This window comes from Ambystoma mexicanum, chromosome 3p (genome assembly GCF_040938575.1).
Source record: "Ambystoma mexicanum isolate Mex_15411 chromosome 3p, UKY_AmexF1_1, whole genome shotgun sequence".
In the NCBI taxonomy this organism is placed as follows: domain Eukaryota; kingdom Metazoa; phylum Chordata; class Amphibia; order Caudata; family Ambystomatidae; genus Ambystoma; species Ambystoma mexicanum.
The window spans coordinates 165,083,016-165,107,227 of NC_090925.1; the positions used below are offsets into that span (position 1 = coordinate 165,083,016).

At 45.2% G+C, this 24,212-nt stretch overlaps 1 protein-coding gene across 3 annotated transcripts in view; it reads left to right on the forward strand.

The window, feature by feature from the left end:
- The window catches only part of SYCE3 (synaptonemal complex central element protein 3), a 303,915-nt gene that overhangs the window by 272,045 nt on the left and 7,658 nt on the right, over positions 1-24,212 (forward strand). For all 3 annotated transcript variants that reach the window (XM_069650554.1, XM_069650555.1, XM_069650556.1), the window contains one exon: positions 2,396-2,504. In XM_069650554.1, coding sequence (XP_069506655.1) covers positions 2,396-2,504 — 109 coding nt within the window. The remainder of the gene's footprint in view (positions 1-2,395; positions 2,505-24,212) is intronic.

Genomic DNA, 24,212 nt, shown 5'->3' on the forward strand with positions numbered 1-24,212 from the left:
CAGCGCTTAGATGCCTCCGCCATAGGCTCTCTATAATACACATAGCACGCACATGAGGGAAGGAGCCACCCTAATGTTACCAAGTAGTTTGTTTTAGTGGCTGGATGCATAGCAGGAGAATGTTTGTTTTCTGGTCTTCATTTCTTGGATTTCAGTCTGCCGATATCTTGGCTGCTCGTGTTCTGTTGACCTCCTGAGATGGTGATATTCTCAGCTAAGTATGATTGCGTCTTGGATAGTAGAGCCAACTTGGTGATGGTGGACTTGGTGATGCAAACTTGGAGGGCTAACAATTGTAGTTTCTTGAGAGTGGGGGAAATACGAATCCAGTTTCTTCAGTCCTGCAATGCGATGTGCTGCGGCATTCTGGGCAACTCTCAGGGTGACTAGGATAGTGTTGGGAGGCCTACCAGGAGGGCGTTACCACCATCCAGGTGGTAGAGAACCGAAGCCGGGACGATGGAAAGAAAGTCTTTGGCAGTGATGAAGGGTTCGATTCTGTGCTAGCGTGGAGCTGATACCATTCTGCCTGTCTTCTTGATGATGTATGCTTTTAGGAGAGGTCTCAATCGCTGGTGAAGCTGAGGGACTTTGCACTAGAGGTGAGTTGGGGGCAGAAGAATACAATAGTTGTATTGTTTTTTCACTGTTTGATTGAGACATGTATCTTTGTGTATGCAATGTATTGTATAATTCACCAGCTTTTTAAACATGAAATAGATTTGTTAAACCCTTTGAACAAATGGTTTGTATTTCGTAGAGTAAATTTGACTTTATCCACTGTGGAAATCCATTTTCCTAAATATATAGGCAATACGCAAATGAAGGGAAATCACTGATGGGAAAGCATGACATGACATTGCTAGTTCTTCTGTTCTTCTCTTCCCCCTTGCACCCGATGTTGGCCAATCTTGTACATACCGATTGTATAACTAAACATGCTCGCCTCCGCAGATTGTGGTTATTTTACAATTTCATTATCTTTTGATACCATGGGGACTGATGTTTTTCATGGGACTCACGTTTCAGTTGATTTACAATGTGTGGTATTCGTTTTTTGATGTAATGGTGTTAACCTTGAAAAATACCTGCAATCCGGTCAAAACATTTGTCGGCTGTCCTTGTTACATGATGTATTTCTCTTGCAGACTCAACCTGCATACATGTTTCATAACACTCAACCAGTTTGGATGACATTAAATCGCACCATTTCAAAAAATCTGCTCCACTTCCATTGTTGTCTTGTGTATCTGGTTACTTTATCTGTAACTAATAGTGTTTGCAGTAAGTAGCCTGAAAAAGGTATGCCAAGGGAGTTCTCATTCAATTAGTAAATGCATCCAGGTGTTTTGCCACTTGTAAAAATGTACACACTCACAAAGTTGTAATTTAGAAAGCATTCACAAACCTTTCTGTTATCTGCAAATACCTATTTGATGATAAAAGCCTGTCTCGATGTTCTTGGTTTAAACCTGGTGTCAATAGTAGAACAAATAAAATTGTGCCTTACAAGTTAGTGGATTGTGTGGCGAAAGTGTGAATATGTTATAAAAAAAGAAAACCTCTTGTTTATATTTATATTTATATTTTATTTAATTGGAGAATACATTTTTTGTTTTATAAAAGACCTGCCGACTAAAGCATGCACAAGCAGCTCTCTTTTCTGAACAACTTAAACGTAATTCCCTCTTGGAGTAAGTTGTGCCTGGAATCACTCAAAACCTTTGTGAATTCGGTTTTTAATCAATAGTTATGACCAGACTCTGGCATAACTTAAGGACTTTTTTGAGTGTCAGTCCCTTTTTTGTTTCGCTCACATTGCAGTCTCTCTACCTTTTTGGGACATATAACAGACCCTAACAATGCTTATGGCTACTTGTCTTTATCCTATATACATGTATCGAAATAAAGATTTCAGGAGCTAAAGGCAGCTCCTGGGTATTTTGCATTAACCAGTGACCAAGATCTACCATTGGGGAAAGAGGAGCTGCTAGCTGGCTTTCAACAACTTCATATAAGATGCAAAGTTATAATTGTGTCCAATTAGGACTCCTTATGCTTTAAATGTTTAGCTGTGTCCTAATGTTTATGTATAGATTGTCCACACGCTTGTCTAGCATCAGTTGGCTTGGGAAGCCAAAAGTAGTTCCTGGCAGCTGTTAGTGTCAAGCTAACCAGGCTCTTCTAGGCTACGAGCAAGAGCTTAAATAGTTCTCATCTCCCCTCAAGTTCGAACCCTGCTTGTATCTACAAAATCATTGGTGTCTGGACCACACTGTGGATTTAATTATTTTAGGGTTGGCTAGTCTAGAAGGCACCAAATGCCCTGAATCACCTCCAAGGCCCTTATGTCTCAATTTGCTGTACACTGCTGGTCCATTTGCTTTTCTTTTAGATGGCGGACTCGGAGACTAGTGACAAGAACTATGACAATGTGACCCAGATGCTGAGGGACTTGAACAAAGACCTAGAAAAAATGTTAGAAGAAATGGAAAAAATATCAGGTGATTAAATCCTATATTTAATGTGCAAAATGTTAGAGTCATGATTCCACCAACCAAAAGTGTTTTGATAAATTAAAGTTTAATAGATATGCCACTAATGTCATTTTTCTTATAGAGCCCGTGTTCCTTGTATGTACTGTAGTGAGCAAGAAGGAGTTGGACTAAGATGTGACATGTTCAAGTGTGTTTATGTAATATATAAAAAAAGCCTGCATAGCCCTACCACTGTGAGGGGAATTCCTTACCTAACAAACCAAAAACTAATGGTGCTCATCAAATGTTGAAAAGAAATAGTCCTTAGTCCAAACCCTACTATAAGGCCCTACCACATCCTTGGGTTTTGCCCAGGCCAACTACTGGGATCTCTTTCCCAAAAGAAGGTTTAAATGGTCTTCATTTTCACACAAAACGGTCTTCGAGTCTCTCAGCAGGTCTTTTAACAGACAGGCTTAAATCTTTATACATTTCCGCCTTAATGCAGTGCCACAATTTCTGACTCAGTGTTTACAATTTTTTTTTTTTTTGAAGAATGTGACCCTCCAGGTTCTCTCTGTCCCAAATCTTGCTTCATCTGTTTTATATTTCCACGGCTCCCCAATAGGCCTGCTTTAGTGAGGTCTCTGTCAGGTTTCTGCCTGTTTGGGTTTTCCTGGCTCCTGTAACCCTTTTGGTGATTCCCAGCAGTGGATATCAAAGTTTCTTGGTTTTCCTGGGCTCCACAGAGCCTGTTTGTTCTCGAATAGGCCTGCTTTATTGGGGCCTCTTCCCGTTCAGGTTTTCCTGGCTCCTGTAACCTTTTTGGCTTTTCCATCCTTGTATACAGCTGTTTGCCCCTCTCAGCGACATTAGCTCTTCGGGAGCGTAAGCTTCCCTTGCTTTGCTCGGCAGCTGATGCTCTTCTCTTGCGTATAACGGGGATCCGAACCCTCTGCTGCGGTCTGGTATTGGAGCCGGTTGGTCATGCCACCAGGAGAGACGGTCTCCTCTCAGCTTTGTTGCAGCTCAGAACTCCAGGCTTCAGGCGTGTTGCTTGTGAGCAGCTCCCTAACCACACTACCACCGACTCCGTGGTCCAGCATTTCTCCTCACCTCCAGGATCTCCTCCCGTCAGAGGCTCACCTTTGCGTAGGATTCTCTCTCCTTCATTCCAAGTTCCTTGTTGCTCTACATACGTCATCACAAACAAAAGGGGTGTGCCGCTCCTCTTGAGTGTGGAGTTTAGGCAAGATCCAGCATTTCCTGAAGCCAAAGCGATTGAAGAAATGTCACTATTTGCAAAGTCCAAAACAGAACTAACCAGTCTTTCCAATGCCCATATAAGCAGTGTGACGAGTCATGGGATCCCGTTACTTCTCGCCAGGGGGGCAGGGAGTCCTTCCCTGTTAGGCTAGGGAGGTGAGCCCGCTACCTGATATTCCCCCTAGGCAGTGGCCTATTTATGCTTTCTGCTTCCCTAAGCCCAAATCAGTACATGTGCCCCCCCAACTTTACTCCACCTCTACCCAACTTGCCACCTTAATCAGATTCCCCCCTTCAGCAAACTCTGTCTGTGTTGTCCAAACTACACCCCTTCGTCCCCATTTTCGCTCTATAACATTATAACGATGTTTTTAAATTTGCAGAGATTACAAAATATTGCTTCCTCTCTATTAATTCATGCCTGTCAACTTGTATGTTATGTTAGTTGAAAGACTGTTTTCAGATCTCTGCTGCCCAAGATTTGGAGAAGGCAGTGTGTTCTACAGTTCAATGCAGTAAAGGTAGATATTACGGCTAATTGTCTACTTTCGGTTAGGTCCGAAAACAATCTTTTAGAGAGTGCTAAAAACATAACCTGTCTGCCAACTGGACACAAGTGGGAGAAGGTTGGAATGAGGAATTTTGGTTTTAATACTAATATCTGGTTTCTATCACAAATTGCCTTATGTCACTCTTGAGAAGCATCTAGCCTGGTCTGTAATGTTAATGCAAGATAACTACATTTTTAAATCTGGTCTCGTCAAATGGTGAAGTTTACATATGAAATATGTGCAAGTGGCACAGGGACATCCAAGGCGAGCACGTTGTCCCTGAGCTCTGGTGTTAGCAGGGTGCAAAATGGACATAAGGCAAGTTACCTGCTGTAGCCGATGTACCTCCAATCACTTGGGCTGGAATGTCATTAAAATATGACAAAATCACAAGTAAAGTGTGTAAACTCTGCCTGGGCAGAAACACCTCAGTAAAGACAGTTGAAGAAGGTTCTTGGCATCTTTGGCTGTGCATTCTGGATAATGGATAAGGGTGACTCTGAACACTCATGTGTGGGAAGTGTGAGAAACCCGAAGGTGTCTCGCTAGCTTGTTATTCAGGTGGCCAGGACAGCGCCATCGCTATTGGATCCATTTCTTGGGGGTGGACCAGTGAGGGAGGATCACCTGGGGGGGCCCTTGGTGAGTGGGAGTGGGACACTAACAGGCAAGACCCGGTATCAACCTTCTTCTTTCAACATCTTTTCCCCATCCTACCACGTAGGACATGCCAAAACACTGCCTACCTGAAATCTCCCAATACCAGGGTCAGGCAATAGACCAGAATCACGCACACCTGATGGTCCTTTCTCTTCCTCACATGGATAAAACATGGAGCACGTACGAGCAAGGCAGTCCGCACGACGTAAGAGCTAACTCGGCACAGCAGTTCAAGAAGAGGAGAAGGACGACGCAGACGGAGGGGGTGACAAAGAGAGAAGTGACCTTGCCCTTTCCGAGCCAGGCCCATGAAACCTCCACAAACGGAAACATAAGACCGCAAACAAAGGCCAGCATGTGTTGCAGCAGATGTCTATGGTATGCGAGACCCTCTTCCGCTGAAAACCTAGCCAGGGAAGGATATCGGTCTCGGTGGTACAAACTTTGACTGTAAGGATAAAGAAAGGCAAGTGGTTCATCACAGCCGGCGAGTTGAGGGGCGAAATCGATAAGAAACCAAACTGTGTTGAACGAAAAGTAGCCAGTGGCTAATTTGTACTTTGAGAAGCTAAAGAGGGGGTAAACCAGCAATTGAGAAGGCCTGCACCACGTGGGTGCTCAGGCAGGCAAATCTGGGCGATTACCCAATGGTAGAAAGACCACCGTAACCAGAAGCCCTTGGGAAGAGGCGAAAAGAAGTCAATGTGGTCATACAGGCGTCTTGTAAAATCCTCTGTACTGTCAAGTCTATGTCCGGCAGATGATTGCAAAAGCTCAGGGAAGTGAATCCTGCACAGTGAACCGTTAATACATGAGCTGTATATCGGAAAAGTCTGCGAGAGTGAACCCAGCCGATGGGAAACCGACAACGAGGGGCAAAGCCTGGAAGCCTGCTTAAAAAGACATTACGATTTGTGCAAGTAAGAAGTATTGCAACACAAAGGGAATGAAAGTGCCCCCCTTGTCATTTGGGACCTGAGCCCGGCCGAGGGAAATAAAGGGGTGGAAAGTGGTCACCCAAAGTTCTCCTAGAAGGAAACTGTGTTGTGAATTTGTTGTATACAATTACTGAGGGGTTTGCGCCCAGAAGAGGAAGACTAAGGGCTGAAGCTGTAACCCAAAGTATAGGTGAAGCAGAACTTTGTTTGTTGTGGAATACATCAGGTCCTCGAGGGAAAGAGACTTTTATTGAAAAGAGACTTTACCATTGAAGAACCTGATAGAACAGAACTGTCGGCTTGTGCTGGGAAGGCTCAAGCGTGTGCTGTGCTCCAAAGTCCCACATTGTCCCGTGCTAAAAACACGGGGAAGGGATACCTCGAGGCAATCACATCCCGTCTTATTATTTGAAGACTGTTTCCTTTATTTTGATACCCTATCACACTCTTTCTGTAATTAGTTGTAAGTAATTGGCAATAGGTTTTTCTTAGCATGGGCCCTTTTATTATGACATGGCGCCACTAGGACTGCCTTATTTTTCACTTGATGGTCAACGCCTGCTCCCATCTTAGATTTAGGTTAGTCGTTTTTACACCTTGCATTTATAGTTCAATAAACACCCTTGAACTGTGATCACTTGTGTCTGTATTTACTGTTGCCACTGTGAGTTCCTTACATATGGTGTCAGTAATGGGATGTGACTCAATTGAAACTAATTGGGGAACCCTACAATTTCAGAAACTTAGTCAGAGAGACTGTAGCCTTTCCATCGCCACCAAGGAATCAATAGGGTTTGACATCTGTAGCAGTAGGAAAGCTACCGCCCCCCCCTGGGAAGAGAGGAATGATTCCTACAGACTAGGTTTTTATACCCCCTCTGGGGTGTTACATTCGGTTAGCCCCAAAATCTGGCCTCACATGGAAGTTCGGGATGGATTCTTAGCAGGCGTTATTGATCCCGACTTTAAGGGGCATGTGAAGGTTCTTGTAGTATTGGGTACATCGGAGAGTCACCAGGAGACAGGTATGACACTGGAGGCATATGTATATAAAAGTAAGTTGGTTTATTATAAGTTATAGGGCAAGTTGGGTGAAGGTAGGAGCTAAACAGTAAGCATCCTCTCAGATCAGTTCTCCCATCCTGAATTGCTAACTGACATTATGAGAACTCTGGTGACCCGTAGGGTTCTAGCCGACATCGCAACATTCCACTGCCTGCAATGGTGCACACATTATAGGCAGATACTACACATCCCCTTTCCTTCCAATGGAAACACACAAACAGGATTTGCAAACCAGGCACTCTGCAACCACCAAGTCATTACAAATCTACCAAAACCATGCCACAATCACAAACCCTCACAGCGTATACCACAAACTCATAACTAACATTCAGCACCAACATAATACACTAATTGCGACCTGCCCGGGACTGCCACTCCCGGGCCTCACAGCTGCCACCTGCAAGCACATACAGACATTGACCACACCCGACAACCATCACAGCGTATACTCCTTCCACTCCATCTTCCACATGGAGACTTGGGCCTGCCACACCCGCAGCACAAACGCGTGCACACGCAACCATCTAGACAACTCAACTAGCATCCAGATAGACCAATCAATATACATCATCACATCCATAACCACATACACCACCATTCTCTCCAGAAAACCCATCATTTGCCTCGTCCTTTTATACAGTCCATACAAACACTCGCTGCCTCCAAGAAAACATATAAAAGTGGGAAAAGATAGAAAAGATACTTACAAAACAAAGGTCACATGCAAACAACGCTACTGAAAAAGAAACAGCGCGTGAAAGGAAACACCACAACAGAAAACTGATCAGGTTGACTGGTCAAGTGTGAAAGGTCTTTCAGCAACAATGAATGCATTCATCTTTCAGAACAAAATATGCCAAATAATTACCCGCACTACACTGCGTTCATAACATGCTCCAATAAATACACCCACGCCCTAGCAAGACACATTTCATTCAAGGACTCACAAACATATATAATATTTGGGCTCACCCTAGCATCACATACAGCATTCGGGCCAATTGATCATATTCACTTTATTTGGGCTACTTCATGGCACCACACATTTCAAAAACCTGAAACACAGCCACTACTCATACATTATAACCAACACCCATCATTAAACATAACAGGATGCCAACATTGCATTTCCCAATTTCTTTTCACAAAAGATATATATCATCATGTATCATTGCTCAGTAACATTTCATAGCACTAACCAAAACTAATAATACTATCAATTTCAGAGCAAACAATATCCACATATCCTGTAATATGAGTCCATAGGTGCAGTCCAAAAATGCATAACCTGCAAATCTAGCATACTGTTAAACACATTTTTAATTTAAATTGTTTTGTTTTTGTTTTCTTTTGGTGTTGTTTATTATGGTATAATCTTTTGTACGATTAAATAGAATAATAATAAACTGCATATACATACACATCAACTATACACCACACAACATCATCACATCCACCATGCGCCTTCCCAGCCAGGCCTCAATTACATACTCGACATCTTGTGCACTTAAAATACTAGCACACCATACAAACATCCACCATCATGCCTGCTTTAAAATCACAGCACAACATATTCACATAGATACTGTAATATTACTTGCATATACCTCAACACAATATTATGTCCACTGTAAATTATTCAAAGAGTAGATCAGTCTGATGCAACTGTACCGAGCTTCCTGAATATTATGTCCATGCAGGAATCCCTTCAATCTGGATTAGACACTGCAGGCAGCGTCAGCAGGTCTATGGCTACAAGCACGGTTATGCGCAGATTTGCGTGGTTGCGGAAGTCTGGTTTCGCACCAGATGTGCAGTTCCGTCTTCTAAACATGCCATTTGACAGGTCGCACCTTTTTAGTAACAAGGCTGACGAGAGGCTTGAGATGGTGCAGACCTCAAAGGCGGCTGTCAAATCTTCAAGGGCCGCTGTTAGGTAACCTCAGCCTTTTCGTCCTTCAGGACAACCTTGGTGGGGATGATCCTATCGTTACTACTCCTCATTTGGAAAGGTGAGAGGAATGGCCAGTCAAAGATGCCAAAGAAGAAACCCTTGTGGTGGACGAGGAAAAAGTGCAAAGCCAGCTTCAGCTACCACTTTCTTGCCATCGGCAGCTGCAGCAACCGCTCCAAAAGCACTTTGAGAGCTTGCATCATGAATCACCGGTGGGGGTTAGACTGTCTCAGCATCTCGAAGAATGGTGAGCCATTACTTCAGATGCTTGGGCTCTGGGGACAATAGCCCAAGGTTACTGTCTTCCATTTATAATGCAGCCTCACAACAATCCACTGGGGAAAAACACCCTTTGAGATTCCAAAGCTGCTCCTTGTGAAGAAATTTTAACCCTGCTAGAGAAAGGTGCTATAGAACCACTACCTGTGTTCTTGATCCCCAAGAAAGACGGGGGACTTAGACCCATCTTGGACTTGAGATACTTGGACAAGTTCCTCAGGAAGGACAAATTGATCCTTCAGGCCCTCCAACATCAGGATTGATTGGTATCATTGGATCTTCAGGATGCTTATTTTCATGTGCCAATCCACCTCAAGCACAGGAAATACCTTGGTTTGCTGTTGGCGGCTCGCACTATCGGTTTTCGAGTCCTGCCATTCGGGTTGACCTCCTCCCGAGGGTCTTCACCAAACTGATGGTGGTGGTGGTGGTGGCTGCTCATCTCAGGAGAGGGGGGATGGATGTCTACCTCTACCTGAACAATTGGCTGATCAGGGCGCGCTCTCCCGAACAAGCCCTGGATCATCTCAGTCACCTGCCACTCCATTCACAGACTGGGCTTCTCCCTCAATTTCGAGATGTCACAGATTACACCTTCTCAGCAGCTCCAGTACATCGGAGCTGTATTAGACACATCCTTGGCAAAGAGCTCGCAACCCAAGGTGAGGGCTCAAGACATTCTTCTGATGGTTACCAAATTCCAAACTGCCCAGAATCTTCCGGCCTTGAGGGTGCTCGGTCTCATGGCATCCTGCATTTTTCTGGTGCCAGAAGCCCGCCTGAGAATGCGGTCCCTTCAATGGCCTCTAAGAACTCAATGGTCACAGTTCTCAGGAAAGATGACAGACCGACTTCAGGTTCCAAGCATGGTCGCACAGGATCTTCTGTGCTGGGCCTGCAAGGACAATATTCTGAAGGGAGAACATGTTTGGCAACCACGCAGATTACAGTAGTGACGGACGCTTCACTCATGGGGTGGGGAGCCCATTCCAACGATCTGCCAGTCAGCGGTCGTTGGTCTCCATCGGAGTCCAAACTACACATCAACCTTTTGGAGTTGAGGGCAATCAGACTAGTGCTGAAGGCCTTCCTGCCCTTGATCTGAGGAAAGAATGTCCCGATAATGACAGACAACACAGTGGCCATGCATTACCTCAAAAAAAGAGGTAGTGAAGGGTCACTACCACTGCGCAGAGAGGCAATGCAGCTCTGGTACTAGGCAATTCAAGAAGGAATCTCCTTATCAGCAGTTCACCTAGCCAGGGAGGAAAACACAACAGCGGACACTCTGAGCAGGCAGAGCACAGTGTCCCACGAGTGGGAACTATCTCAGGAAGTCCTTCAAGAGTTCTTTGCCCATTGAGGAACCCCTCAAGTAGACCTTTTTGTGACCGGGATCAACCGGAAGTGTGAAAGGTATTGCTCAAGGGAATTTACTCCGAGAGGTGCTCTAGGAGACGGGTTTGTGGTGGATTGGGAGTTCCCACTACTTTAAGCGTTTCCACCGATCCCCGTCATTCCTCAAGTAATCGGGAGATTGAGATGGTTTGGAAACCACATGATCCTAATTGCCCCAGATTGGGCCAGGAGAATGTGGTACCCGGACCTTCTAGATATGTCCATCTGTCCTCCGAATCGTCTTCCGCAGAGAGAGGTCTTCCCTCACAAAGTGAGGGACAGGTTCTCTATCCAGAGGTCAACACTGTCAACCTACACGCTTGGTTTCTAAAAGTCTGAGATGTAAGGATTGGGACCTCCCGGATAACATCATGGAGGTGTTGCTTTTGGCAAGAAGGCCAGCAACAAAATCCCTGTACCGTTGCCGTTGGAACAAGTTTTGCTACTGGTGCAGAGAAAAGAATGTTGATCCTTTTCTATGTTCAACTCCAGAGGTGTTAACGTTCCTCTTATCATTGGCACACAAATGTCTCAATGTTGGGACCATTAAGAGTTACTTGGCAGCGCTCTCCATTTTCAAGCGCTCTTCAGGAGAATGCTCCTACTCTAAAATTCCCTTGTGATTCAATTTCTTAAAGGGCTCACAAACGTGTTCCCACCTTCTTCTTTTCAGGCCCCAGTTTTGGATCTCAATCTGGTTGTAAAGTTTTTAATGTGTGTCCCATTTGAACCCTTGCCCGCATGTCCTTTGAGGATGTTGACCTTCAAAGCCATATTGTTGTTTGCATTGACATCTGCACGTAGAGTGAGCGAGTTGCAGGCACTTTCCTCTAGGCCACCCTATACTGTATTTCACAAACACAGGGTTGTGTTAAGGGTAAAACCCTCCTTCCTACCTAAGGTTGTATCCGATTTTCCATTTAAATCAGAAAATTGTTCTGCTGGCGTTCTACCCCCCGTCGCATCTCGGTAAATAGGAAGAAAGGCTCCGTAGGTTGGACCCTAGAAGAGCTTTAAGCTTTTATATTTCTAGGTTCTCCAAACTCAGAGTGGATGACCAACTCTTTATTGGTTACACCAGAAGGAAATTGGGTCAAGCTGTTTCAAAACAGACTTTATCAAGGTGGATTATTCTTGGCATCTCAGAATGTTATAAATCGGCAGGCAAGGACCCGCCAGAAGGCTTGGGAGCTCATTCTACCAGAGGTATAGCCTCTTCTGCAGCCCTTCAAAGGGGCGTACCTATTAAATCTATCCTTGATGCAACAACTTGGTCATCACTGCATACATTCACAAAGCATTACTGTTTAGATACTTCCCACTCTCAGGACGTTGCCTTTGATAAGGCAGTACTGTATTCGGCCTTATAAAATACAGACAATTTCAAATTCTACTCCCTCCTCCAAATCCTGCACACTGCTTTGGGAGTCATTCAAAGATGAGGAATACGTTGGAGGACACAATCCATTCGGAGAACAAGTTACTTACCAACTGGTAACGTTCTTTCGACTGGATGGTCCTCCAACGTATTCCTCATCGCCCTCCCAGCCTACCCCTCGGTAGAATTTTCCATGCTGTTACAGTTTCTGATCTCGCAGGGCAGATTGCTGATTGCCTACACTACAGCCAACACGAACAGGAGGGGGAAAAACAGAACGGAGGCCAACGGGCGCCACGCGTGCTTCTTGTAGACCCAATGACGTCACCCTCGACGGAGGCCTTCAAGGGACCTCGACTCAACGGCATCGACGCACGGTGCCCTCTGCCGAGAATTCTTTTTCTGAAAGCAGCCGAAGCTGGACAAGATATCAAAGATGAGGTATACGTTGGAGGAAAATCCAGTCGAAAGAACATTACCAGTTGGTAAATAACTTGTTCTTCTGCAACGGAAGGCTGATTTAATTGTTTTCTGTTGGGATGTGCATAAAATGATGTGTCGTGTGTTTCTTGGTGTTTGTCTAGTTGTAGGAATGGCATCAGGTTACGGCCGAGGAGATTTGTGGGTGTGTATCCTTTAACGCTGTTGGTTACATGGGGTGGAATGCCGGGCGGGTTCCCTATTTGTGGCATGGCTAGGTTACAGTCATGTTGGCCAAGGCGGGGGATGAGGCGGAATCTTGGTCATAACTTGTGGTTGCAGGTGTGGTCTACAGATGACCAGGTGGATCTGTAGGGTTGTGGTTCTTGTCTGCAGATGGCTGGGTGGGTCTGTGGTGTTGGGGTGGTGTGTTCACCATAACTTTGGGATTAGTCCGCTGCAGAATACCGGCTGGGTTCTGTGTGTCTGTGACTGGGGTTATAGTCAGGGAGACTGTTGGACTGTTGGACTGTCAGGGCGATTTCTTGTGTTTGGTGTCTGAGGTTACAGGCAGGGTGACAGGTGATTTCAGTTGGGGCGATCTTTAGTTTGGTTGGGGCGCATTTGGTGCGTAGTGTTTAAACTGCTGTTACAGTGGAGGTGGTGACTTGACTAGATGTCACATGGGGTATCGGGTTAATTTGTATTATGATGGTGGCAGTGACTAGGGGCATGTTGATGTAAGTTGTGAGTTTTTTGTCTTGGTTGGTGTCTGTGGACACCATGGTTTGGATTTCTGTTTAGTTCCATTAATGTTTTGTGGTGGTACCGGTCATTTTTCCTCTTGTGATTATCTAGGAAGGTGTCTGGTAGCCGCTGTGGTGCTGGAACTGAGTGGGTGTTGAGGTGGCTTTCTCTGTTGTTGGATGTGATTTATGGTTGGGCCAAATAGTAGTGGTGCTTGTTGTTGCTCACAATTGAGTTAGTTGTGCTTGGGCTTGGCAGGTCTGAGGCTCTGGGGGGCAGCTCGGGCCGAAGGAGTTTGTGCACTGATGGGCAGGGTTGTTAGTTTGTGACCCATTCGGGTGTGGTATGCTCGGGTGTGGCAGGCCTGTGGTCTTGAGGGGCCGCTTGGGACAGGTTGTGGTGCTGTTATTTGTTATTTTTAGTCCTCGAAGGTAGTAGTTGGTTCTGATTTGTTTTGAGAGGAAGGTTTAGGCCCTTTTTCTATGTAGGTGGGTGTTGCTTCCTTGTTGGTTTGATGGGAACGCAGTGGATGGTGAAGTGGTTAAGAGTCTGCGCATGCATCTCTGAATTGGGTTATTTCTGGTGGGTGTCTGGTAGTGGTGAAGTTGTGGTAGTGGTGAAGTTTAGTGTCGATGTTTCTGTGTGATGTGCTTCCTGTGGGTTGTGTAGTAGGTTCTGGTCCACAGGTGTCCATGTTAGCATTGACCCGCGTACGTGGAGTACGTGTATCCATTTGGGCGGAGGTGCGGTTTTCTTATTTATCTCCATGTTGGCCACATGTTTGATTGGTGAGGAACTTGTTGTGGGTTGCCTTTGTTGGGTTGTACGGAGGAAGAGGTGTTATAATTGGTGTTACTGGTGTTATGTCATGGGCTGTGTGGAATGTGTGGATGTCATTGTGGAATGTTCTGGTGAGGGTAGCCATGAGTGTTGCATGGGTGGCAGTTGATATCTTAATGCTGGCTGGGTGGGATGTTGCAGCGTTTTCCTGACCTATGTGAGACACTAGGAATAAACATACTTAAAACTTACCTGCTGGTCTGGCTAGTGTCTGTCATGAAGAACCCTGTTACTTCACAACGCTATCTTCATAAGTAAAACATGTCAATTGCATACTTTGTTAAAGTGGGGAGGGTTTAACATGAGTATGCATTAGAGTTTGAGCAAAAGTAAATGGTTTCTCTATAAGAAAGTGAAAACATTTCCCCATGTTTTAGCTTTCTCTTTATGTTACAAACAGGATGTCAGTGTAAAAGCAGGTCCTTCAAGAGAGGTGTCTCCTTGAAAGACCTCTTTCCCTGAAATTGCATTTTTGTTTCTCTGCTTTTGAAGTCGGAATGTTCAGATTGATGGGAATACCAGTCGTTACTGAATACTCTAAGCATTCTGATTGGCTGAGGGGAGGTAAACAATGATTTCAATGTGCTAATCTTGTTTAATTTGCAAGAGTACTATCATATAATACGTATTTTAGTTTTCAAAAAGACATGGAATGCGTGCGTTCTATTTGTTTGAGGCTGTGTATGCGGCTTGATTGGGACTGTATTGCTCGGGTGAGGCTGTGTGGAGATCAGTTGAAGCTGTGTGCTGTTGGGTGTGAGATACGCTGATGAAGGCGCTGCTGTTTGCCGCGGGGAGCGAGGTTGTGCCCTGATGGAGGCGAGGCATTATGCAAGTGCAGGGAAGGTAGTGTGTTGCCGACGGTACTAATTGATGCTGAGGTGAGGCTGTATATGGGGAGGCCGTTCAAGTCAAGATTACACCTTTGTGAATGTGACATATTGAAGTGAATACAACATGCAGTGAAATGAGTAAGGCATACACTGAGATGACTATAATACGTATCGAAATGAGTATAACATGCATTGAAATGAGTATGACATGTATTGAAATGAGTATGACATACACTGAAATTCAATGAATAAGACATGCATTGAAATGAATAGGACACACATTGAAATGAATATGACACCTATTGAAGTGAATATGACATGCAATGGAATGAATATGGCACCCATTGAAATAAATATGACACCCATTGAAATGAACATGACACGCATTGAAATAAATATGACACTCATTGAAATTAATATGACACGCATTGAAATAAATGACACGTTGAAATAAATATGACTCACGTTGAAATAAATATAACACCCATTGAAATGAATATAAAACACATTGAAGTGAATAGGACACGCATTGGAATGAATATGACACCCACTGAAATGAATATGACACACGTTGAAGTGAATAGGACATGCAATGGAATGAATATGACACCCATTGAAATAAATGACACGTTGAAATGAATATGACACCCATTGAAATAAATATGACTCACGTTGAAATAAACATAACACCCATTGAAATGAACATGAAACACATTGAAGTGAATATAACATGTATTGGCATGAATAAAATACACATTGAAATGAATAGGACATGCATTGAAATAATTATGACATCCATTGAAATGAATATGGCACACTTTGAAGTGAATAGAACATGCAATGGAATGAATATGACACGCATTGAAATTAATATGACACACGTTGAAGTGAATATAACATGCATTTGAATGAATATACCATGCATTGGAATGAATAAGACATGCGTTAAAATGAATAGGACATGCATTGAAATAAATATGACACCCATTGAAATTAATATGACGCATGTTGAAGTGAATAGGACATGCAATGGAATGAATATGACACCCATTGAAATTAATAGAACACAAGTTTAAGTGAATAGGGCATTCATTGGAATGAATATGAAACCCATTGAAATGAATATGAAACAGGTTGAAGTGAATATAACATTCATTGGAATAAATATGACACCCATTGAAATGAATATGACACACATTGAAGTGAATATACCATGTATTGGCATGAATATGACACCCATTGAAATGAATAGGACACACAAAGTGAATATAACATGCATTTGAATGAATATACCATGCATTGGAATGAATAAAACATGCGTTAAAATGAATAGGACATGCATTGAAATAAATATGACACCCATTGAAATGAATATGACGCATGTTGACGTGAATAGGACATGCAATGGAATGAATATGACACCCATTGAAAAGAATATTGCACACATTGAAGTGAATGTAATATGTATTAAAATTAATTTAACATCCATTTGAATGAATAAGTCATTACCTCCATGTCCCCATTCCTCCTCCCAGTACTTACCTTTGAGTATGTTCCGTGCTCACTGGAACGCTTTTCTTTTCAAGCTGCCCTCCTCCAATTGGAAGGAGTTATCAGGTGTTCTAGGGCTTTGGTGGTCTTCAGGTCTTCGATCTAGTGGAATGATGTTATGGTTCGGAAAGACAACACCTTGGCTCTTGCTTCCATCAACCATCAGGGGGCTATGGGTCCCGCTCCCTGGAGGATCTGGCTTTGTCCATTTGGACCTGGAGCACGGCACACCTGGTCTCCTTGAGAGCGGTCCATATCCGGGGGGCAGACAATGTGACTGTGGACCGGCTCAGAAGGGTGTTTCGGGTCTCAGCGGAGATGTTCTTTGTCCCAAGGTTTTTCAGGATGTGTGTCGGTGGTTTGGCATCCCTGGATGGACCTCTTTGCCTCCCCCTGCAACTCTCAACTTTCCTGGTTTTGCTTAAGGACTCTGCTCCCCAGGAGTTTGTGGGGGGGTGGACGCTCTTCCCTTGACTTGGCCCCTCAGAGCTTCTTTATGCCTTTCCTCCAAATCCCCTAATTCTGCAGGTCATCAGCACAATCAGATCATCTCCACGTGTGTTTATCCTGGTGGTCCCTTACTGGCCTCAGAGGGGGTGGTTCCCGGGCCTTCTGGAGATGCAGTTAGCTTCTCCTTGGGTGTTGCTCAGGTGGCCGTCTGCATTGCGGGTGGTCAATGTCCCCCTTCTCCTCTCTCATCCGTTGTGGGTTCTGGAAACGGAGAGGAGGGATCTCCTGGCATTAGGCCTTTCAGCTGCAGTGGCTGGGATGGTTCAGAGGGCGCGTCAGTCCTCTACACTTAAGTTCTGACCGTCATTGGGCTAATTTTCTGGGTTGGTGTCACCTGAAGTGTGTCCTGGCACTGGAGTGTGGCATCCCAGACATTTTGCAATTTCTTCATGAAGGGGCGGAGAAGGGGTTGGTGGTCTCTACTTTCTGTTCTCAGTGGTCTGCCATTCAGGCTTTCCAGGTTTCCTGGTCCTTTCCGGTAGGGGGCGAGGCTCTGGTCTCAACGCTCTTGAAAGGGGTAGCAGGTACTCATCCTTTGGGCCCAGTTGGGGTTCCCCGTGGGACCTTCCTTTGGTCATGTCCATAATGCATAAGCCTCCATTTTAGCCCAAGGAGGAGGTGGAGATGAAATAGTTGTTGCTGAAGACTACCTTCCTGATTGCCATTACTTTGGCTCAGCATTTGGGGGAAATCGGGGCCCTCTTGCGTAGGCCACTGTTTCTAGTGGTCGAGGAGGAGGCTTTGGTGCTGGGCTGTGACCCCTCGTTTGTGCCCAAGGTCGCCTCTTGGTTCCATCGTTCTCAGGAAGTGGTTATCTCAGCTTTCTTTCTTGCTCCGTCCTCTCCTTGGGGGGAGGCTTGGCATTTTCTGGATGCCAAGCAGGCGGTCTTACATTATCCAGAGAGAGTCCTTTTGTATCACTGATCAGGGGGCAGGGCACTGTGGTTGCCAGGCTTCCATTCCAACGATTAGCCGGTGGACTAATCCTTGATTCTATGAGTCTGTGGGCCTCTGTACTGCAGCTTGGGTCCAGGGTCGGTCCACAAGGGGGTGACCGTCTCCTGGGCAGGCCTGCAGGGGCTACCTTTGTTGGATATTTGCCGAGCTGCCACATGAGCTACACCTAATACATTCATTCTGCATTACCAACTCAACATGGAGGAGCTCCAGTCTAAGTCATTTGGTGTTGGTGTCTGGAGGCTGTGTCTGGTTGAGGTGGTGCTAGGAGTCATGGTCAGCCTGCCTTTGGCTTTTTGCTGTATCTTGAATAAATTGGTGTTGGGTGGGTTTCGCATTACCGTTGGTGTCTGTGTCTTTTGTGGTGGGCATGGGCGTCCTTCCTGTTTCTGCTTTGGTACAACTCAAAGGTAAGTACCTGGACGAGAAAGAGGGACGTGGAGGTAATACTCAGATTACTTACTGGTAATCTTGAATATTCCCCCTCCTCCTCCTCCTCTGTCACACCCACCCAGGACCTTTGCTCGGCCCTGGCTGCACACTTCACTGAAAAAACCCAAGACATCCTTTTCTCTCTCACTTCCACATCACATCATACACCAAAACTTCTGGAGCCTCCCTTTGCCACTCTACCATTTCTCCTCTCTTCTCTCAATCCCATTACACCTGATGAGGTCGCCAGACAAGTCCGATCTATGAAGGCCTTATCCAAACAGGTGGGCCCCTGCCCCTCCAAAACCATTAAGTACAACATTGACTTTCTTTCTCCAGCCTTGGCTGATCACTGCAATCTCTCTTTTACCACTAGAGTTTTCCCATCTTCTCTTAAGCACTCCATTGTGCACCCTCTGCTTAAGAAACCCTCTGCCGACCCCTCCATTCCAGCAACCTACCGCCCCATCTCTAGCACCCCCTTCCTGGGCAAACTCTTAGAGAAGCTGGCTATCTCTCAGCTCACCCTCAACACTGAATCTGCTGGTTGCCTCCACGACCATCAGTCTGGCTAGAGAGCATCCAGAGGAATGGAAAACGCTCTTCTGAATACCTGTGAAGACCTGCTCTTAAATCTCGACACTAACACCCCCTGTCCTCTGAGCGGGATGGTCAAAGGTAAACAACGGAATATCTCTTGAACCCAAATATCTTCCTGTGAATATGGAACTGCACCTCATATCATCAGGATAGGTCGCCCCCTCCACCTGCCCCAGGTATAACGTCCTTTCATCGCGGAATGTTTTTTCGCAGGATTTTTTATCACATTTTTTAGGGGGTTGGAGTAATATATATTTAGGGTGTGGGTTTTCGTGATCATATAAAAAATAAAAGTGGATGGGGGTTTATTTAAAAAAAATAAATTCTATGAGTTTTTTCATTGGAAAATCGACGGTAAAGAAACCTGCGAAAAAACATACTGCAATGACTTCCCCAAGCCAATCTTAGCTTCCCTGGTTTCAAGGTCTAGAGTTGTGTAGTCCTTATTTACAATCAGGGTTAGTAGAGTGAGGTTGACTCCTGCTGGATCTGTGCGATAGACTTAAAAAAACAAGAATGGAGAGTTTTCAGAAGCAAAATGTTTGTTTGTTTTAATATTGGTAATAAACGCCAGACCCAAGGGTATCAGGGCGCAATAGGCATCAAGAGTGTTGTTCAGCTTCTGGTACATTGCTGTACAAGATCATACATTATACAATGAGTTGTAAACGGGCAGTATGTACAAATACAGGCATAAAACAGGCAGTTTACACACTACAGCAGAAACGGCCGTGGACAGTACATACAGAAGGTACAGGCAGAACAGGAATTACATTCTCTATGTAGTGAGAGGTCAGATGACATTTTCTTTGATCCAATGGAAAAGGTTGGACCTAAAGCGTAGGTCGGGTAGGTCTTTCCTCAGGGGCGGAGTGAGGGAGTTCCAGTATTGGGCAGCTTTGACCGGGAAGCTGCTTCCACCAGTCTTCGTACATTTAAATCTAGGCACCGTTAGGAGGTTGGCATTAGCAGATCTCATGGGACGGTTGGAGGGTTGTCTTGTAAATCTAGCTATGAGGTATTGTGGGGCGGCATAGTGGAGACGTTTGTGTTTCAGGGAGGCTGTTTTGAGGAGGATTTTGTCTTTCGTGGAGAGCCAGTTATTGGATCTTCTGAGGTCAGAGATGTGGGCTTTCTGAGGTCAGAGATGTGGGCTTTCTTAGGAATACTTAGGGCTGCTTTCAGGGCATTGTTTTGTAGGATCTGAATCTTGTTGGTGATGTATTTGTTGCTCCCTACATATAGAGCATTACAATAATCCAGTTTGGATAAGACAAGGGCTCTTGCTAGGGTGATACAGTTGTTGGGGGAGAGGAAGGGCTTGGCAGCTCTGATTAGCTTACATGTGTAAGCAGTAGATGAGGCCATGGAGTTGACTTGTTTTTTTAAAGGTTAACGTGGAGTCTTGGTAGAATCCAAGGGTTTTGACCTCCTTGGCTACTGTAATGATATTGTTGTCTATTTTGAAGTTCAAGTAGTTGTGGCCTAATTTGTTGAGGTTCGCAGGGGTGCTGAGAATGAGAAGTTCAGTTTTGTCATCATTCAGGCATAGACCATGAGAGGCCATCCAAGCCTGGATGATGAGGTACACTCTGTCCACAAAGGCCAAATCCTTGTTGTAATCGCCCGTCAACGGGATGAGGATGTGTGTATCATTGGCATAATTAGTGTAGGTGATACCCAGGCCATATAGATCATCAAAGAGGGGCTTTGTGAAGATGTTGTACGGGGTGGGGCGGACACAGGAGCCCTGGGGCAAACCCGCAGGTGATGGGTATGGGGTCAGCGGCAGCTAGGGTTGAGAAGACACGCATTGTTCTATTGTTAAGGAAGGATTGGATCCATCCTATCGCTTCTTGTGGGGAAATGGGCGGCACAGTCCAAGTGGTTACATAGGATCTTATGGTCCACTAGGTCAAACGCCGCTGAAAGATCAAGCAGCAGCAAAAGTGCTGCCTTACCGTCGTCTCTCAATGCGTCTATTTGTGCCTTAGGTTGATAAGCCCAGTTTCAGTTCTGTGTTGTAGTCTGAAGCCTGACTGACATACTCTTAAAAGGTGGTTACACTCCAGATATTGTTGGATTTGGAGGTAAGCCACCTTCTCTAGAATTTTAAGCAGGAACGGGACTGTGGTGATAGGGCGATAGTGGGTATGGACGGGTCAAGTGTTTGTTTTTTAAGTAGTGGGAGGACCCAAGACTATTTCAAGTTGTTGGGTATGGTACTGATGGAGAAGGAAGCATTTATGAGTTTGGAGATGAATGGGGAGAGATTGTGTGCAGCATCTTTTATGATTTGGGCTGGGCAGCGGTCGCCGTGGCAGTTGGAGGGTTTGAGGGTAAGGATGACTTTTTCAACTTCTAGGATGGATACTTTATTGAAGTTGAAGCGGGGTATGGGTGGATTGACAGGTAGCGAAGTAGGCTGGGGCAGTGGCGCAGAGGTTTTGTTGGGCTTGGGGGCAAGGAGGAGAGTTTCTTTTTTGTTATTGATCTTAGCTTGGAGGGTCGTTACCTTGTTAGATAGGGCACTCTGAATACTAGTGCACCATATTTTGTCCTTGAGACAGGTGTCTGGGGCTTGGATTGGCTTTTCTATCTCTTTAAGGATTGTGAACAGTTCTTTAGAGCTTGAGTTGGTTTGAGTAATATGTAGGTTGTATGACGATTGTTTGGCAAGGATAATTTCTCTTTTGTAGAGAGTGGATATTTTGCTAAAGTTGTATTTGTTAGTGTCAGAGGGATCTTGTCTCCAAATATGTTCACTTTTACGTTTTTCTAATCTAATTGCTTTCAAGTGGGGAGAGAACCAGGTGTTCAATTGTTTTTTGGGTTTGCTCTTTCGAACTTTCAGTGGTGCTATGACATCTAGTGAAGATAGCATTGTTTTGTTGTACTCCTCTACCAAGGTGAATGGATCTGTGTGGTCAGTAAGCGAATTCAAAGTAGGCAGAATCAGGGGAGTGAGTTTTTCAGCTGTGATATTTCTTTTGTTTCTGGTGGGAACGGCAGGAGCTATACTATTGGCAGGTAGGGGAGGTGTGGCCTCTAAGGAGAAGGAGATCAGGTGGTGGTCGGACCAGGGCTGCGGTGTTATGGAGATAATGGATGTCTGGCAGTTATGCTCTGCTCTCCAATCGAGGGTCCTACCTTTAGTGTGGGTTGCACCCGTCACTTTTTTCGGTGAACCCTAATTCCTTGAGGTTGATAAGCGTGGTGTTCTGATCTGATGGGCCGTTAAAGCCTAAATTGAGATCTCCTAAGAGAAGGCATTGTGAGGAATTTTTAAGTTTGTCAGATAAAATATTAGTTAAGTCTTCTTCGAAGGATCCTAAGGGGCCAGGAGGTCTGCATATGAGGTGGATAGACAGGGTCTGGGTGTCGGAGATGGTCAGCTTGGCAGTGAAGGATTCACAAGAGTCTGCATATTGCGGCGTGGCGAATTTCAATGCTAGACTGGTTTTGGCAATTCTGGCAAGGCCTCGGCCTCAGGATTTGGTGCGATCGAGTCTAAGGAGAGTGTAATCCTCGGGAATGGCTAGCATGATTGCTGGGCCTGCTGCTGAATGAAGCCAGGATTCAGTGATGGCGATGAAGTCCATTTTTTCTGTCTGGAGTAAGTCAGCTATTTCAGTGGCATGGGCCACCATGGAGCAGGCATTTATTAGGGCTCCTTTTATGCTAGTCTTTGTAGATTCCATTGGTGGTAGCTGGGTGTTATGGTGGTATTTCGGGTGGGTGTTGATATCTCGGGTGAGCCGGCTGTTAATCTGGAGTGGGTGCTGGGTATTAGTGGTTTTGTGAGTGGAGGTTTTGGTATTAGGCTGTGGGCCACTCAAGGATTTGGTGGTCTTATTTATGAGAAGGTGTGAGGTTTTAGCTAGAGGTTTGTAGATTTTAGGGAGTCTGGCACAGAGTTTGAGGTTTCTCTGAAGGAGACTGCATGGTCTAGTGTTCAGATTATTCTGACACAAGGGTTTGCTGTAATGGGTCGCAGGAGCTGCTAAAGACAGAGTGTGCCATGGTAGGGTTTAGTATGCTAATTAGGTTTAGGATGGTCCTCAATAGGACAGTATAGATCATTGGCAGATGCATGATTTGCCGTAGACAAATGCAACTAGCTCGGGCAGCAGGCAATGGACAAGATCAGGTACAGCTGAGCAGAATCAAGTACATTGGGTGTGGGGTGTTTTGGTATGGTCAGGCTAGACATATGAAATGGCACTATATCTAGTGGCAAGGCAGGCTAGACGTATAAAATGGCAGTAAATCTAATGACAAGGCAGGCTAGACATATAAAATGGCAGTATATCTAATAGCAAGGCAGGCTAGACATATGAAATGGTAATATATCTAATGGCATGGCAGGCTAGGCATATGAAATGGCAGTATATCTAACGGCAGGGTAGGCTAGACATATGCAGTGACGGCGTTGCTAGTAGCATTGCGAGCTAGGACCATAGGGTAGCGGTAGAGCTCGCCAACATGGTTTATTGAACACAGGAGATGTAATATAGCTGGATAGGGTGGTGGGCTAGTAGTGTAGAGTAATCTTGGGTCCCAGCGAAGTGATGGCTCGATACGTATCGGTATTGCTGATTTCAATGTTATGTTATCAGCAATCTGGATGTTCGACCAAAGTTGTCGTAACAGAGGAGTTCCTGTGGTCAACTGGCATAGTGGCTTGCCCTGGCCTCTCCTAGGCTATTCACAGGCTCAGGACAGGAGCCTTCGTTCTCCGCCTTAGTGCGGGAGCCGGCTTGCGCCTGCCGGGAGACTGGAGGCAAACATAGCTGGTGGGCATCCAATCTGAAAGACTTGGTGTTCAGGGTGCCGAGGCACCTAGAGGTCGGCCATCTTGGAATGTCTGGCTTCGTGAGCATCAGGCAAATACAAAGTAAATGTGCACGAGGGAGTGCAGGCAGTAAATACCCTTAGCATCAAAAAGAAAGAATGAAAGAGCCAGCAGGCTCACGGTGGTGGATGCGGCTAGGGGTCAGATGGGTGAAGGGCAGTGGTCGGGCCTCTGGCTCACCTCATATAAATATTTCTGATCCTGTTAAATCAGGCTCACTGCTCCAGCAGTGCCCCTTGATGGAAAGAGCTCCTGCTCCTTGTGCGTCAGGAGGTCGAATGTGTCGGGATGGGGTAAATGGGGTAAATTAAAAGCTTTTGAATCCTCTTCTAAAGGACCTGTCTCTTGAGTCAAAAATCCAGCAAATTCCCTTGTATAAATCCGAACCTCATGTAGCCTCTGCACCCAGGACATAATCAGTTAGTCACATAAAAAATCTACTCCCAACAGTATCTGAAATAAAGCTCCGAGCTAGCTTCTCTTGCTGTTTCAGCCACTTTT